Source organism: Nycticebus coucang, chromosome 21 (genome assembly GCF_027406575.1).
Source record: "Nycticebus coucang isolate mNycCou1 chromosome 21, mNycCou1.pri, whole genome shotgun sequence".
Classification (NCBI taxonomy): domain Eukaryota; kingdom Metazoa; phylum Chordata; class Mammalia; order Primates; family Lorisidae; genus Nycticebus; species Nycticebus coucang.
In genome coordinates this window covers 48172813-48190952 of record NC_069800.1, presented here as the reverse complement: position 1 = coordinate 48190952, position 18140 = coordinate 48172813, and the positions used below count along the sequence as shown (strand labels likewise).

Here is an 18140-nt window from a genome sequence, read left to right as displayed (position 1 = left end):
TCACAAAGGCTGGATTTGAGGCTGTTTCTCTCCTGTACACTTTGTGAATAGCCTTTGGTGACCTTTCCAGGTACAGCAGCTCTCAAAAATGGAGGTAGAGGACTTGCTCCGGAAAGGGGCTTATGGAGCCTTAATGGATGAAGAAGATGAAGGCTCCAAGTTCTGTGAAGAAGACATAGACCAGATTCTGCAGCGGAGAACCCACACCATCACCATCCAGTCTGAGGGTCAAGGGTCCACGTTCGCCAAGGTGTGGGAGCTTCTCTCCAGAGGCATCGAGGATGGGAGGGAAAGGGAACTGTTGATTCTCTGACCCTCATTACCAGGCTTCTGTTTTTCCACGTGCAAACCCTGAGAAAGGGCCTGGCTGCACATCTAGTCTGTGGGGCTCCCTGCAGATGCAGGTCCTTGGGGGAAGAATGAATAGTGAGGGGCCTTAGGAAGAAAATGCCCCTCTTAACCACTGAGAGCTGATCATTAGCAGGCAGGACAGACGAGATAGTTTATGGTTTGTTTTGAAACCTTTGAGAGGCTCAGCTCCCTTTTAGATCACTCTGTCATCCCTGTCAGAGTGGAAACCTCCAACAAACACACTGTTCCTCACCCTCAAATAAGTACTTTGTCCGTTTCCTAAAAAAGAGATTTTCCTTAAGATTCTCAGCTTCAAGCTGGGTGCAGTGGCTCATGCCTTAATCCTGACACTCCGAGAGGCCCAGGTGGGTGGACTGCTTGAGCTCAAGAGTTGAAGACTGGCCTGCGCAATGTACTCACTGATTGAATAGTCCTGGGGTTTCCTAAGTAAGGGACCAGCAAGAGCAAGACCTCATCTCTAAAAATAGAAAAATAGCCAGGCAAAAAAAGAAAAGAAAAGAAAAATAGCCAGGTGTTGTGGTGAGCGCCTGTAATCCCAGCTACTTGGGAAGCTGAGGCAAGAGGATCTCTTGAGCTCCAGAGTTTGAGGTTGCTGTGAGCTGTGATATCACAGTACTCTATTGAGGGCAGCAAAATAAGACTGTCTGAAAAAAGAAATGATTCTCAGCTTCTAGTCTAGGTGCCTGTTTCTTCTGCCATCCAGGTCACTAGATTTGGAACTTACAGATCACTCTCAGGCTTCTCTGATTTCTGTGTGAGGTCTGTGGCCTGTTTGGTGACTCTGGTGGGACTTTCTCAGTAGGACACTCCGTGTGCTACTGGAAGAGGAGAGTATGGTTGATCCATCACCTGTCTTATCTTTACACCTCATATTGCCCAGACAGGTACCCTTTCTGCAGCAGATGTTTGGTAACTATTAATCTGAAAGAAAAATTCAATCTAGAAAAATTGGGTTTTTTCTTTTCTTTTTTTCTGCTCTGTTGCCTAAGCCAGAGTGTAGTGGTGTTACTATAGTTTACTGTAACCTCAGACTCCTGGGCTCAAAGCTCCTCCTGCCTCACTCTTCCAAGTGGCTGGAACTTAAGGCATGTGGCTAATTTGAAAATTTTTTGTAGCACCACAGGGTCTCTCTTATGGTGCTCAGGCTATTTTCAAACTCCTGGCCTTGAGTAATCTCCTGCCTCCTGCCTCCTGCTTCATCCTCCCAGTGTGCTAGGATTACAGGTGTGAGCCACCACACCAAGCCTAGAAAAGTTGTAAGAATTAACCCTTCTTTTGACACCAACTAGCACATTGCCATGGTCTTCTAAGACTTGCCTTCCTATTTCCAAGTTTAAGTTCCCAAAAATGATTCCACGGGGTGAAATTATAATTTTCTCATCCAGTCTTTAAAAGAAAAAGAAATGCTTTGAGATTTTTCACATACGTCATAGAAGCTCTTTTAAGGGAGTTGGTTTTGAATGTAGGTAGACCATATACTTAAGTTTCTAGCACATCTGAAATACACAATGGTTTATTAACTTGCACTGTGCTTACATGTGGTTTATTGACTCTTGTTTTCTTCGCAGGCTAGCTTTGTGGCTTCAGGAAACAGAACAGATATTTCCTTAGATGATCCTAACTTTTGGCAGAAATGGGCTAAAATAGCTGAACTAGACACTGAAGCAAAGAGTGAAAAGGTACAGCTTAATATATCACTCCACTGATCATTTTACTGGTGTCACATGTGACCATGAATTCCTACGCAGCTCAAGTCATTATTTGCTCCTGAGTCTTGGTTCTTAGATGAAGTGGTATTTGTAATTACTTACAGCATGCCTGGCATATAGACAACACTTGGTAAATGTTAACTGTTGGAATTTTAAAATGACCCATGGAACATTCAGTCTCCTGGGTACCCAGGAAATGAGACAAAGGCCATGAGAACTGCGACCAGCCAGACAAGCCACGTGCAGACAGGGTTCCATCCGGGCATAGGATTATTTTACCTCTGTTTCAACACTTCCTGTGAAAGAAAGTTTACCTCTGATAAATAATAGAAAGGGGTAAAAACCATGGCAAAGAAAAGTTTGTTAGCTTTATCACCATTCTTTTGGTATCTCAAGTTTTCCTATTTCTGTATGTGAGAAAAAGAATGGATTTTGGAATGAAACCAGAGTATGCATTTGGGCAAAGCACTTGACCTCACTGAGACAAGTAATAAAAGGAAGTAGTGAAATACACACCTATACAGCTGGCGCCAGTGCCCAGTTCACAGTGAGGCTCTGTTAAATGTCATTTCCCTTGCCGCATTTCTGACCCATCAGGGTGACCCTTTCTACCCGTCTTCTTGGGTGAGTGTTGAGCTCTGGAGGACCTACAAACCCAGCGGATAGCACCTGTTTACAGCTCACTAATTTAGCAGTCAGCACATTTCTTCTGTATTACCACCAGGCTTAGGTTAATCCAACCTCTTTTCTCTGGATAGAAATGCTGTTTGTCTTCCTTTTAGAAGATTCTGAAGTCTCCTTGAGTAACCTGGTCTAAGTGTTTCTTCAGTGTCACGATTAAGAAGTTGCTGTGTGTGCAGGATAGAGGGGGTTAAAAAGGGAAGTAGACAGTTGGAGCCTTCCAAGGTTAGAAGTACTGTGTTCAAAGCAGGGACAATGTGGAAATGTGTGGCCTGGTCCACAGAGGAGGGGTAAGAGTTTAGCGTGGCTTTGAAAAGAGGGGAAGGGCTGAGGAGCAGGAAGCAAAGGAGACTGGGGAACGTGCGATGGGTGTGGCCAGGGTGCAGGATGAGCAAGGTTCCGAGGCTGGGGATTGTATTTAAAGACAAAAAGGTTAGTAGATCAGCACCAGCAGAAGGCAGATAATAGAAGCAGCCAGAATATGCATTTATCTTCAGGAAGTTGCTGAGCAGTAGAATTCTTTGGCTTGTCCTGTCCCCAGAGCGCAAACTGCTCGCTGCTTGCTGGGCAGAACAGTTGGGGCTCACCACTCCAGTCCTTGGCAAGAGCAGACTGCCACTCTGGGCCCTGGGGGCCAGGGAACACACCAACTTGAGCAAGTCCTGGAGAATCTCCTCTGCTTGTCCTGTGGTCACAGGACAGCAGCTGTGCTGGGAAGGGAAGATGAGACCAGGTTATGGCCTTTCCCAAGTGCGTCCTGAGGAACAGCAGCAGGGTGTGTTTGTGTGCTCTCAAGGGGGTAGAGGGAAGGAAGGCCGTCTTCCCAGCAGTCCTCTCCATTTCCAGGAAAGCTTAGTGATTGACCGACCTCGGGTGAGAAAGCAGACCAAACACTACAACTCATTTGAGGAAGACGAGCTCATGGAGTTTTCAGAATTAGACAGTGACTCGGATGAAAGGCCCACGAGGTCCAGGCGCCTGAGTGACAAAGCCAGGCGTTACCTCCGAGCTGAGTGCTTCCGGGTGGAGAAGAATCTGCTCATCTTTGGGTGGGTATTGGCTCTGCTTGTTTGTTGTTGCCCCCCACTGCCCCTGTTTTTCAGACCCTGAGATTTTCCTAGGGTATCTCCAGCCAGCTCTGGAATTATGGCACTGATGGGGGGGTGTCTGTTAAGAGCGAGAGGGAACTGTCTTTTCTGCCCAGAATCCACCTGAGTCATGGTATGCTCTGCAGCCAGTGTAGACACGCTATGATTTTCTCACATGCTTGTCCCAGCAAAGCTCTGGTGCTTATTTGCTGCCTGGTACTGATGTCCTGCTTTTCCCCCAAGAACACATCAGGAGTCAGTGCAACAGCTATTAGGGTCCAGGGTACAAATCGAAGGTTCCGCGTCTGTGAGCTCACCATTGCTCTTAGATACTGCAGCTGGACTCTGTTTTAATTCAGAATTAATTCCCTGTTCTCAATATTTTGGTCCCCCCCCTCCCCTTCTTGACATTCTAGTGGCCCTATGAAGCTCTCAGTGTCCAGTGTCCAGGTCACCGTAGTGACATTTGGTGTACTACAGTCACGCAGTCCACAAAACCCTTGGGGTGATTAGTAGACCCTCAGAGCAGGCCGAGAATGAGAAGCACTCTAGGCTCTTGTTTGCCTGCTGTCGGGTGGGTGCATGCAGGGCCCTTCCTCTCTCCAACGCCCTTCTGAATCACCACTGTCAGCTGGGGCCGGTGGAAGGACATCCTGACTCATGGCCGATTCAAGTGGCATCTGAATGAGAAGGACATGGAGGTGATTTGCCGTGCCCTGCTGGTCTACTGTGTCAAGCATTATAAGGGAGATGAGAAGATCAAGAGTTTCATCTGGGAGTTGATTACACCCACCAAAGATGGTCAGGCCCAGACCCTCCAGAACCACTCAGGTGAGCGGTGGCAGGGCTGTGCCTGAGACCTGAGCTCCTGCACTCACTTGCATTCCTCTTCATGGCAGGGCCCGTGCTTTGGGGGACTTATCTTCCTAAGATCTATTTCAGAATGTTACCTGCAGGAAGGAGGGTGATGCCTTCAGTTCCCTCTCAGAATCATCTAGTGTTGCCTGTGATGTTTTGTTTCAATGTAGTTGGGCCGCCTTGAAGAGTCCCAAGCCAGTCCTGCCCACTGACTGAGTCTCACAGGGCTGCTCCCCTGGACTGGGGACTCACACCTGGGCTCTGTGACTTGCCTTTCACACTTCACTACTGTGTTTCTAAGCCACCTCTGTCTGTACCTCTCTTTCCCTACACTTGGCCAAAGTTTTCCTTCTAGTTTCAGGTCAAGTGTTTCTTTTCCCCCCTTTAGATTGTAAGTTCCCAAAGGGCACAGGTTGGGTTACACCTTTCTAAATCCGGACAATGTACTCTGAGCCATACTCACTGATTGAATAGTCCTGGGGTAAGGGACCAGGCACATGGCCTCACCACCATCATAACCTGTGTGCTGAGGAGTAGTGTCTCATGCAGGGCCCACCCAGTGTGGCCAGCCTGCCTGCCTCTTGCAGCTCCAGCCCAGCTCTGTTCTCACACCCATGCCAGAGGTCCCTTGCCTCACCCACGTGGCCTACACTGTTTCTGTTTCAGGGCTGTCTGCCCCGGTCCCCAGAGGGAGGAAGGGGAAAAAGACAAAGAACCAGCTGCTCCTCCCAGAGCTGAAGAATGCAGACTGGCTGGCCACCTGCAACCCAGAGGTGGTCCTGCACGATGACGGCTACAAGAAACACCTGAAACAGCACTGCAACAAGTGAGTGTGCCCCTCCCATCCCCTGGTGGCAGCCCTGCTCACACTGTCCCAACTCCTGGGAACCCCCTGGAACTACTTCATGCTCCTGTGCTACTTAACCACGCAAGGTCTGGAAGACAGGATATGTGATTTGGTCTGAACCAGATCTGAATCCATCCACGTTAAAGCTCCTCTGACTCCTGCAGTGTATCTCTTCTCTCCCACAAAGCCGCGCCTCTCTCCAGTGCAGTGTGCCCCTGAGGATTTTTCATGCCAGTCAGGACACCCTCTGCCCTGAGATCACATTAGCAAGGGCAGAACACTATCCTCAGTGGGGCCACTGCTCTCAGACCCCGTGCCAACTGGTTTCCTCTTCCAATTTGTGTTGTCATCCATGGCCTCCAGTTATTTCACAGGATGCATTTGAGGGAGTGTTCTTTCTACTCGTGGGCTAACAGCAAGGGTGGGGACGGGTGAAGGCAGCAAAAAGTGGTGATTTAAAATGAGACTGTTCTTACATAGTTGAGACTTGGGAAGTTAGGGCACTCAGCCACAAAATAATGACAAGTTTGCACACAGATACCTGCATTACTGAACAATGTGTTTGGACCTTGGAAACCGTCTAATCCAGTTCAGCTCCGGTTATCTCTCCACCATTCCTGTAGGACTGTTTGAACACACTGGTTATCAAAAGTTTATTACCATGAGAGGTTTTGCTTGGTTTTTCCTGCCTCCCTGTAACCTCACCCTAATGATACTGTGGCTGTTGGGTTGTGATTTTTTTGTTGTTGTTCTTTTACAGATAAAGTCTAATCCCTTCCCTTGATCACTCCAAATATTTGAAGATAGGTCTCATGCTCTGTACTGTAATAAACTACTGTTCAGGAAAGTACAGGCTCTTTGGAGATAGTAGTAAGCACTCAGAATGTTCATTATTATTAGCAGGATATTATTCAGAGGCATGAAATTGTCATCAAAAGAATCTTGCTTCAAATCTAAGCTAAAAGAAGTCAGGATAGTGGTTATCCACTGGGATGGGGTAGTGACTGGGAATACCCAGGAGGGGAGGGTTCTGCCTCCTGTTCTAGCTGCTGGACACACATGTGTGTTCCATTTGTGGGAATTCATCAGGCCAAATGTTTATGCAGTGTACTTAGCATCAGTAAAATGACTTTTAAAAGAAAAAGAAAACCACCATCTGAAATATTCATGGGTTATTTCATTTGGGCAAACCAGGGGTGCTACAGATTGAAGCTAGCTGTACTTCCCCTGGAGTTAAGATGCCAACTGGGAGGAGGTGGCTCTCCTTAAGGAATTGTCCATCTATCCTCTGAATTGATTTGCTTCCCATTTGGAGGATAAATGAATACTTAAATTGTATTCTTTCATGGTATAGATATTGGCAAATACCAACATGTGTGCTTTCTCTTTAAAGAAAGGGAAACAGCTTCCCCTGTCTTCTATCTTCAGGAAAGCCCTCCTCTGATTGAGGTAGAGCTCAGCAGGCAAGACTGTGATGTTCTCTTCCAGTTTCTCCTGAGCAGGCTGTCAGCTACTACCAGGTAGACTTAAGGATCAGCAATGGCTGTTAATTCTTGGAGAATTCTTAGTTGTCTAAGCTTAAGAAAAAAAAAAATCTCAAAATTATTTGAGTTAATTGACAGCTGAGGTAAGAAGTGTTATACAAGACTCGGTGCCTGTAGCTCAGCGGCTAGGGTGCCAGCCACATACACTGGAGTGGCGGGTTCGAACCCAGCCCAGGCCTGCCAAACAACAATGAAAACTACAACGACGACAACAACAAAAATAGCTGAGTGTTATGGCAGGCGCCTGTAGTCCCAGCTACTTGTGAGGCTGAGGCAAGAGAATTGCTTAAGCCCAAGAGTTTGAGGTTACTGTCAGCTGTGACTCCATGGCACTCTACGAGAGCAACATAGTGGAACTCTGTCTCCAAAAGAAAAAAAAAAAGGAAGTGGTATACCAGAGACGTAAGGGTTCTTTCCAATCTTGAAAGCTCTGGTGCTTTCCTATATATCACTTGATACAACTAACCTCATGGGTTCTAATTTGTTCTTGTTGACATGCTCGCCTCTCGTAGGGTACTTCTGCGAGTCCGGATGCTATACTACCTGAAGGCTGAAATACTGGGGGAAGCAGCTAATAAAGCCTTTGAAGGAACTCCTGCCAGGTAAACAGACCCTCATCTCTCACTGTCAAAGAATCAACATAGAGTGCTGTTCAAGGAGCTGGTGAAAGTGTCCTGTGCATGAAGAGGTCCGTGTTCCCACCCTGCCCAGGGTTAGTTACCTAGATGGTCAAGCAGGCAAGTAGAGGAAGGACAGGTAAGCCAGGTTTTCTACAAATAAAGTAAAGGAGAAAACATTTCTTAGAAACACAGTTTTTGGTGAGTTTTTTAGTTCATTTTTTTCTCCCTTAGTAGTGTTATAAATTTTTGTTGTTGTTGTTAATTTCATTTATTTATTTATTTTTTTTTTTGAGAGATGGGGTCTCACTCATTGTCCAGGTTAGATTCAAATTCCAGGGCTCAAGCAATCCTCCTGCCTCAGCCTCCCAAGTAGCTGGGACTACACAGTTGCATGACACCACTCCTGGCTCTGAAATTGTTTTTAAGACAGTCATTTCTCTACCTTAACTAATGATTGTAGAACAAGTCTCAGCTGTGTTTGATAGCCTTGCTCTGACAGGTACACACTGGAAGCTTTACTCAGAATCCCATTCTTGGACTTTGTACCCTTACCCATTTAAATGTTTCTCCTTTACTTGCTAATCACATTAGCAAGTTAGGCCACATATTACCTTGTGGCCTATTTGATTTGTTGCACGTAAATTTTTTAAATTAGTGTTTCCAAAGCTGTAAAATTCCTATGGGAGTTTCTCAAGATTTGGGGAGTGAGGCAGCCTCCTTTGCCTTCCCCAGATGTGCAGTCTGCTAGCCAGGTGCAGGCCTGTCATTCCTAGAAAACACCTAGAGGTGTTGATATTTGGACTTTGCTTTGAGATTACCTGGAGCTGAGGTTTCTTCTTTCTCTTTCTCCAGTGGGCAGTGCTAATGGCTTTAATGGTCATAGGAGCACTAAAGAAGGGAAGACAGTCATAGACAACCCTACCCATGGGCTTCTTGAACTCAAGACCACACCTCCCAGTGACTTTTATTATTTGATAGCCTTCTGGAGTCACTGTCATGATTTCCAGCACGGATAGGGAGGATGTGTATTTCAGTAGAAAAAATCAGTTTGAGTTGTACAGATGCAGCGGAATTCACCCTGATTGTTTATATCTGGTGTTACCTGGCAGAAGTAATCTGAACTGACTCGCCCTCTGTCATGTGCTTCCTTAGACATACAGGAAGGGACAGGTGTTGTCTAGGTAGGTCACGGAGAGGGTGAATCCGTTGCCTTCTCTCTTCCTTCTTTCCTCCGCTTTCCTCCTCCTCTCACTGATCCTGTTCCTGTGGAGAAGTTGAGGCTTCTTACAGAGAAGATGCCATAAGACATGAACAAAAGTTCATTCCATAAGTGTCATTCAGTCATGGCACCATGCAGGAAAAACAGCAGGGACCAGGGAACTGTCCCTACAGAGGGATGTGAGTGTGGCAATGGGCCGTCAATCCTGTGTCACTGTAAGAGCCTTAATGGAAGAAGCAGCTTCAAATGCTACAGAGAAACCATCCTAGGCAGCTGGAGTGGAGGGAGAAAACCATCCAGGTAGATTTTCCCTAAAGTTCAAAGAACAAGAACTGTGCTCATTTGAATGAAGACAGTGAGCTGAGGGTCCACCTGAGCTCTGAAAACATGGACGGAAGCTCAGGAGACTGATGGAACAGGCCTGCTAATCTCTGCATGTCCGCGCCCCAGAGCAAGCTGTGTTCATCCCTTTGGCTAGGAGCACTGCAATTTGTGATCAGGGTTGACCCAGCAGACCACTGTCAGGAGTTCATGCCTATTATAGCATTTATCCACTGAAAGGCCCTCTTTATTTTTCCAACTGTACCAGTGCAGACTGTCTTGTTCTCAAATAATGCTTGAGAGGGCAACGCCTGTGGCTCAAAAGGGTAGGGCACTGGCCCCATATGCCAGAGGTGGCGGGTTCAATCTGAGCCCTGGCCAAAAACTGCAAAAATAATAATAATAATAATGCTTGAAATTTGAGGCAACATGTTGAGCCAAGATGATTGGGTGCTGTTTCAGGCATTCAGTCATCTATGAATTCAGACTTGTGGGGAAGTTCTGCCTTCAGATGACCCAGGTATTGGTGGCTTGTGCCGTGGTTCTCAACTGAAGTTGCACATCAGAACTACCTTATACGTATAGATCCCAACACCCTTACCCTACGCTAGACCATGTGGGAATAGGTCCTGCAGGACTGTCAGTCAGTCTGAGGGGAGCCCAAGTTCATGAGCTTCAGTCGCTCCTGAAGTGATTCTCGTGCAAAGCCCTAGTGGAGAAACACTGGCCCACAGCCTTCTGAATTCTTCTGTTCATTGTTACTCCAGCATCTCAGCATGCAGCAAGAATGTTGCTTAATACCAGGACTGGGTCAGTAGCTTTTGTGTTGTCTTATATGTGTGTTGAAGGAACTCTGAGCCTCCGCCCTTCCTTCCATAGGGAGCTGGATGTACCTCTGCCTGACATCGACTACATGGAAATCCCAGTGGACTGGTGGGATGCCGAGGCCGATAAGTCCCTTCTCATTGGCGTGTTCAAGCATGGTGTGTATTTCAGTGAATGTTCTGCCTTCTGGATCCGTTACCCCCAGAGGGCTGACCCCAGGCAGTCTTGGACTAAGCTGCCAAAACTCCATAGTCCTCTACACATCCTTCTTAGAAGGTAGATTCCTCTGGGAATTTCAACCAGATGAGTATGTGGCTTACGGTAATACTACGAATATTAGTGAGGAGCTTCAAAGGGGCAACGATAGCCACAGAGCCCTTGTTTGGTGCGCTCTTCCTCATCCCTCCGTCCCCCTTGTCAGGACTAGGACTGCCTCTCTCGTTAGTCTTTGAGTCCCAGCATCTGCCATCTGGCACATGGTAGGTACCCAGTGTTGCTTCATAAAGGGATGAATGAGTGGTGGGAAATGCTAGGTCGTAGCATTTCATATGTATCTGGATTCTAAGATTTTTCTGGATAATCAGTGTATTCTTAGTGTATATCTTTTTCCCCCTTGGTTGAAAAATATAAACATGGAAGATGACATGGAAAAACTCATTTTTGTGGTAACCAAGAGACTAAAGAGAACTGAGAGAGGTTTCTTGAAAAGCTTCAAAAAACAGAAATAAGTGCCCCCTTTGCTGGTCATTGTTGTAAGCACCTGCCCTTACTTTCAGCCAACTGTTAAAACGAATGATGAAAGTGTCAAGAAATAGTCGCCCACAATATGCCTGATACACACCTTCTCTGCCAGGTGAATTGACAAAATTTTTAATTAGGGAGCAGGGTTTAAAGTGGAAAGAGTTAGGTAAACCTGCCTTTGTCTGTCAGCTCTGCTACAGAGTTGGCAAGTCATATGCTTCTCCGACCTGTTTTCTCACCTGTGCAGTGGGGGAAGGGTAGAATCAAAACACCCTCCCTGGAGGGTTGTTTGTAGTTACAGGAGACCACCTAGAACAGTGTTCAGTACACAGTAGATGCTCGGTGCTATTCTACGCTGCCACCTAGGAACCGTGCCTGTACATATTTTAATTGGGAATCCCCTCAAAACTTGGATTCTGGTGTTAAGAGTTTGGGCTTCGGGAGGTGTAGTGCTGCTGGGAATGCTGTGTGATTGCTGGGGTTGAGCTAGAGCCGTGCTGTCCGGTAGAGCTACGTGCGATGACAGAAATACCCTCACCTGTGCTGTCCATTAGGGAAGCCACTAGCCATATGTAGCCATGGAGCATTTGAAATGTGATTCATGTAACCTAGTGACTATTTCTATGTAATTTTAGTTGATTTAAATAGCTACATGTGACTAGTAGTGTGTTTGTTGGACAGCGCAGGACTAGAACCCAGTTCTGACGTGAGAAGAAGTGTGTTTTCTCCTGGTTAATCAGAAGTCCAAAGTGCAGCAGAGACCTGGTTTTAGCTAATTTTGGAAAGAACCCATAAGACTGTTTAGAGGCAGCCAGCTAGATTCCAGAGCACCTGAACTTGGTATGTGTGGAAAGCTTAGTGATGTTAGGTCTCATTTCAGTGGTAGTTTAGGGACACATTGCCAGATCTCTGCATAGTGACAGTGTGATGTGAAATCAGGACAGCTGAAGACCTACTAGTATGGCAGACAGAATTTGTAAGCGTCTTCTCTTTCTCCCCCACCCCAACACATCCACCACAGGCATACAGAAAGCTAAGGGAAATCTGGACTTGAAAGCAATAAGGGGAAATGCCCAAATGCAGAGGTCACTGAAAGCCTGGGGCTAACGTGGCAGAGCAGAGGACTGAGCTTTTAGTGCCCACACATAGATGAGAAACACAGCTGTGGAAGGGTTGCCCCTTCTGGAAATGGGAGCAAGAGAGAGCTCTTTGGCCCAGGAAAGCAGAGCTGGGGGGACACACCCCTAAGATACGAAGGTAGAGACGTGGAGGAAAGAGTGAAGGTGACATCCAGTGGGTAAAACAACACGTGCCCAGCAAATGGCAAAATCAGTATCACAGAAAAGGTCTTGGAGGCAAAAAGCTTACTTTGGGAGAACAGGGGTCATTACATGGTGATGATAAGTGTAATTCACCAATTCAGCAGACACAGACACAGCCTCAGAATTTGTAAAAGAGGACGAGAATCTGAGGATGCCCTAGACCTAGACCCTTTCTTTCCCAGAACAGGCAAGTTGATATTGGTACTTTTCCTACTAGTTTCCTAATTGCTAATTAAAGTTTAGGGTTTGTGATTAATCAGTTGATATCTTAGTCTCAATGCAGAGTCATCCCAAATGATGTATAAGGTCACTCCCAAACCTACAACTCTTCTGCTCTGTGAAGCAGTTTGGGAGGGATAGCTGAGTGTTTCCTTAGTGCACTGCATCACCAATTCCATTCAGATTCTCCCAGATTGCCTGTTGAGGTGAGCGTGGTATTTAAAGTTAGGGCTGAAGGGCAGATGCCAGGAAGGTGGTTTGTACATTGCCTGAATTGCCTTCTGATGGTAGGGGATGAGATCGACAGGCATGCTGTAAAGATGGGAAAAGGCCAACCCTGTACTCAGTGCTAAGGGGCTCTGGACACGACTAGATCCGTTCAGTCAGGTGGTTACACTAGGGTCAACCTAGACTAGGTTGGACGGATGCCTCACTGGCCGATCCTCCCTGGCACCTTCCAGAGTCCAAGGCAGACTCTGCTCCTGGCTGGGTGCCGCCTGTCTAAGTCCACGAGCTCAGACCTGTCCTCACTGAGCAGCACACTCGACCACTCCTGTGCAACCTTAGCCCTCGCTGTAAGCAGGCCACACACACACACATCTTACCTGGTGACAGAGTCCAGGGTACCCAGCAGCTGTGGAGATGTGATGTTCAGCCATTTTTAGAAAGCCAGCCTGGTGCTCATTTTGCAGGGATCATGTGTCAAGAAGCCATGCCCTGTGTGTAGCACTGCAGCCTGTGGAACTGCACCTATTTTCTTTGTCAAGAAACACACAGCTGTTCATTGAGGTGTGGTGAATCTTGGAGTCCACCTCAGGCAGAGCCCACTACAGTCCTGTTAAATGAGAAGAATATAGCTGTAGTTCCATCTCCAAGCTGACCCTGTTAGTGTGGGCTGAGTCTTTGGCTGGGGATTGCGCCTGCGGCAAGAAGCCTCTGTGCCAGACCTGTTCCTAATGATGCTCTGCCAGCTCCCATTGTATTGAGTGACTCCTGCCCCTCCAGGTCAGCCAGGGCTTGTGAGATTTTTCCCAAGATAGGGATTTTAGTATTTCTGTCCCTGTTCTTAAAGAGCAGTTCACAGACTGAGTGAAGAGAGGCAGGCAGCTCACACCCCTCAAAGGCTAGTCCTGTTGCTCCGCATGTCTTTGTGTCACTGCCAGTGTCACAGCTCCTCCTGGGCTTTTTTCAGGACAGTCAATGGGGCTTTTTAAGGAACTGAATCAATCACTCTTCCTCGCTGCCACCTTCAAGCTAATTGAGAAACAGAAATGCAGGATCTGTCTGTAGATTTCAGATCCACACATGACCAGAGTAAGTTACTGGAGTAGAGATCTTCCCAGGCAGGGAGGCACACGGAGGGGCCCAGGCAGTTAACCTCCCTTGGTAGTACAGGGACCGTAGAGGGAGGCTTTTACCATCTCACCTGTCAGGTAAGTTACCCTTTCTTTCACAAGTAAGCAGATAAAAGAGAGTGGCAGGAATCTCCTTTTTAAAACAGCAGGAATGTTGGGGAAATTTGTTTTGATGTAAGCTGAGACAGGAACATGGGGAGACAGTGAGAGTGGCTCTTCCCACAGTGACAATCAGAAGAGAGAATGTAGGCGAAACTGACTCACCCAGTCAGTTGTTGAGTATATACAGTGTCAGGTTCTTTGCTAGATCCTGACTATATAATGATGAGCAAAAATAGATACAGGGTCTGTGCTGGGGAGCGCACAGTCTCGTGAGAGAGACTTAGAGTAATCCAGTAATTCCCCTAAGGCACAAACGAATACAGAACATAAGGCACGTGTTCTCATGCCGTGTGTGCATGGGGCGGCACTTGTCATGAAGATGGCAGGAGAGTCGTGGTGGAGTCAAAGATCTCCTTAGAGAAGCAGCTCCAGGTTCCTTTACAGCATAAAGGATCAGACTGCATCAGCAGTGACGGGATAGCAAAATCAAGGTAGAAATTAAACACCCCAGAAAGCAAGATCAGGTTTGTTCTCAACAGCCAGGCTCGTCTTCTTTATGTCCAGTTCTTCCATCACCTGCAGTGGGTTCCTCTCTAGATTGACATTGTTTGCTAGGAGCAACATCGAAAGGGTTTTGATGATCACAAAGGAGTTTTCTCCAACATGGTTTGGTATGATGGTAGATTTGGGTCTTTTATGTGGCCAAATCCTCTTACTGTCAGATTACATTAAGCTCAAAAGATAACAAATTCTCAGGTATGGACTTTGTTGAATTAGAAGTGACTTTTTTCCTTGTTTTGCCTCCTGTTTGAGGTCCCTTTTCAGGGTCAGGCATTCTCTCTGTTACTGACTTGGGGATGTAATAAAGAGCAGTTCCAAGGCCCTGGCATGTGTGGATTAGGGTTCTGTACTGAGTTTGTGACGACAAAGACGCCAGGTCTGTTTTAATCTAATAAACAATTGTAGCAGTTATCTTTGTATTTTAGCCCTGGCACCCATCATTTCATTCAGCTTTCCTTTCTAACACATTGATAAATTGAACTCTAAGAAAACAAGGCCCATTCAAAACATAACAGGGTCCAGAGTAGGAGAAGAAGTTGCAGCACCAACTTGTCTGATTCCCTTTACTGTCAGAAAGCAGCGAACAGGTGAGGGTTGTATCTCCATCTGGTGTCTTTTCACAGATGGTATTCACATAAGCTTTCAGTTTTTGATCAAACACTACTCAAGGGTGTCTGCTTTAGTTCCAGAAACTTTCCCCAGTAGAAAGTGTTACGTATAGGATCTGGTTAATGTTAAAGAAGTACTTTTTGTTTGTATTTGGGTTTTTACTTAATAAGGAAACAAAATGACTGTCTCAAGCTCAAAGCAGACATTGTGAGTTCTGTCATGACTGCTGACGTTTCTCCTTGCTCTTGCTTAGGCTACGAGAGGTACAACGCCATGCGAGCAGACCCAGCACTTTGCTTCCTGGATAAAGTCGGGATGCCAGATGAAAAGTCACTTTCTGCAGAACAGGGTGTTACAGATGGGACCTCAGACCTTCCCGAAAGGTAAGAAGCCATGTGGGCCGACCGTGGTGGGACACGCCCTGTGGCCCCTTTCACAACACCCAGCACTCTGCCTGTCTCTTCCTCAGTGCCTGGCATTGCCCTTAAGCCTGCCACGCCACCACTGCCTTCCAGTATTGCTATTAGTTACACTTGACTATGCCTCAGACCTCTTCTTTGACTTCCAAACACTTTGAACCAAATACCAGTTTCTGTTTTTCCTGAGTTCCCCATGCTGCCCACCATCCTGCCCACCTTGTACACCAGCCCTGTCTCTTGTCTGGTCAGAGGATTCTCAAGGAAGATTTCAGACCTCTCACATTTGGCAGAAAGCTAAGAAGAGTTCATGCTTCCTGACTTTGAATTTCCTGAGATGAAATTCTAGTATTATTTAAGAATGTCATTGTTCATGAGTAAGGCAGATTTAGGAGGCACTACTTGATAGCCGTGGCATTTCAGGCTATCCCTGGAATATATACCAAAAAAGTAAGGAAGCCTCCCCTTTGTCTGAGTTTTGTTTACTGATGGCATAACCCCAAAATGTATGAATTCACAGGAAATCTAAATCAGTAGCAGAAATCTAAATTGTAGTTCTCCAAAATATATATATTTTTGTAAAACAGCATTATCTCTTCACTTACGTTTGATAATATTTTGGTTTGGTCTCTCCGGAGTAGCAGATAAGACTCTGCGTGTGGCCAGGCCTGAGAGGACGGCACAGATAGGGGCAACTGTAAGCTCCGACCCAGGCTGAGAAAAGTGCGAAATGCATTTTCCATCTGTCCTTAACCCCTGCTGTACACTTCAGCTGCCCCAAAGGTGTTTCCTACAGACAGATAGTAAAGATGTCTTCTGGGAGATGCTGTCAAAGGCCCACATGACTGGTGAACCTAATGTCAGACTCACTGGTTCAAGGAGAACACGCCCTTCATGAGGCACCTGAGTATAGCATAAAGCTTATCTCTTCTTGGGCTAGCTGTTCTTTCTATGGTTAAACAATGAATAGGAAAGTCTCCTGGCTCCAGGACCCAAGCAGTAAGGACAAGAATATTGGAGACAGGAAAATTTCAAAGTCAACTTTAAAAGGAATCAAAGAGGGGCGGTGTCTATGGCTCAAAGGGGTAGGGCGCCGGCCCCATATGCCAGAGGTGACGGATTCAAACTCAGCCCCAGCCAAAAAGCGCAAAAAAAAAGGAATCAAAGAATAGATAAGGCATCAATAGTTAAGCTTAAAAGACAGGAGACAGGCAGCTGTTAGGGTCTGTGGTAATGAGGCCAAAATACTCTTCCTTCTCAGCAGTGGCAGAGAGGTTCCCTTTAAAGGAAGTCACTTTTGCCAGATGTTAAGTGATTCTATGGAAGATTCATCCTACTGTGGTCTGGATTTTGAGACATCAGAGCCATGTATTCAGATCACTTTTTTTTTTTCTAGAGATAGTCTCACTTTATCGCCCTTTGTAGAGTGCTGTAGCATCACAGCTCACAGCAACCTCCAACTCCTGAGCTTAAGTGATTCTCTTGCCTCAGCCTCCCCAGTAGCTGGGACTACAGGTGCCCACTACAATGCCTGGCAATTTTTTTTTTTTGCAGTTTGTCCGGGGCTGGGTTCAAACCCGCCACCCTCGGTATATGGGGCCGGCGCCCCACCCACTGAGCCACAGGCACCGCCGTCAGATCACTCTTGATGGCGTAACTCTTGAGGTCTTTCCCTTAGAAGTGATAACACTGTTTGGTGATAATTTTTCTCTTAGGTTTTCATAAAAAGGAGGGGAAAACTATGACGTTGAGTGCCTATTGTGGAAGGGACCTGCTGTTGACCCTCCAAGTCCAAGGACAAAGAGCCCTCAAACATGGAGGGCAGACCGACTAAGGGACTTGAGCATCCAGTGATGATGGTGTCCTCATGGCTACAGAGCCAGCCCCTCACAGACACAGAGGGCCAATTCAGTAGTCCCCACTTACCACGGAGGATAGAGGCCTTAAACTTCAGATAGTACAGACCCTTACAAGTCAGTCACGGTAAAAGATTGACAAAAATAACTTAATAATAAAATAGAACAATTGTAATGGTACATTCTAGTAAAACTTCAGTGAATATGATGTCTCTCCCTCAATATTTCTTAATGTTTTCAGGCTATAGTGGGCCAGGTTAACTGAAACAGAGAAAAGCAAAACTATGGGTATAGGGGGCCTACTGTAACTCCTGGGTGGTGTGTAATTTTTTTTTTTTTTTTTTACTTAGAGGCAATACAGATAAAGAAGATAATGCCGAGGACAAATTAGATGGTCTCCAGAAACAAACAGTAAGTCAAAGTGCTGCATTGGTAGTCCTCACTGTCTTTCATAGCAAGAGAGAAATCCCCATCTTGCTAGTGGTCTGGGAGAACTTGATTACACTGCTGCCATTGCATTGCATTATGAAAATTTCAGACATACAGACTGCATTGCATTTGTATTCTAATTAATTAATTTTTAAAAATTAATTATTTTTTTATTTTTAAAATTAAATTAATTTTTATTTTGAGATAACTATAGATTTCAAAAAGAGTTATAAGGTACAGAGAGAACACATGTACTTTATCGGACATCTTGCAGGATGATAGGACAGTATCACAACCAGGAGACCCACATTGACAGAGAGAAGTACTTCCATGAGCACAAAGAGCCGTCACGTCACTGTCTTGCAGCCAGACCCACTTCCTCCTGCCTTCACTCACTTTTTAACTTTGGACAACCACTAATTCGTTCTCCATTTTTTGTAATTTTG

General features: G+C 46.1%; 1 protein-coding gene across 6 annotated transcripts in view; it reads left to right on the top strand.

Annotated features, from left to right (window-relative positions):
• Nucleotides 1–18140, top strand: part of CHD6 (chromodomain helicase DNA binding protein 6) — a 213623-nt gene that overhangs the window by 159983 nt on the left and 35500 nt on the right. For all 6 annotated transcript variants that reach the window (XM_053573515.1, XM_053573513.1, XM_053573512.1 and 3 more), the window contains 9 exons: nucleotides 71–250; nucleotides 1941–2051; nucleotides 3609–3811; nucleotides 4482–4681; nucleotides 5375–5534; nucleotides 7612–7701; nucleotides 10139–10242; nucleotides 15247–15376; nucleotides 17616–17676. In XM_053573515.1, coding sequence (XP_053429490.1) covers nucleotides 71–250; nucleotides 1941–2051; nucleotides 3609–3811; nucleotides 4482–4681; nucleotides 5375–5534; nucleotides 7612–7701; nucleotides 10139–10242; nucleotides 15247–15376; nucleotides 17616–17676 — 1239 coding nt within the window. The remainder of the gene's footprint in view (nucleotides 1–70; nucleotides 251–1940; nucleotides 2052–3608; nucleotides 3812–4481; nucleotides 4682–5374; nucleotides 5535–7611; nucleotides 7702–10138; nucleotides 10243–15246; nucleotides 15377–17615; nucleotides 17677–18140) is intronic.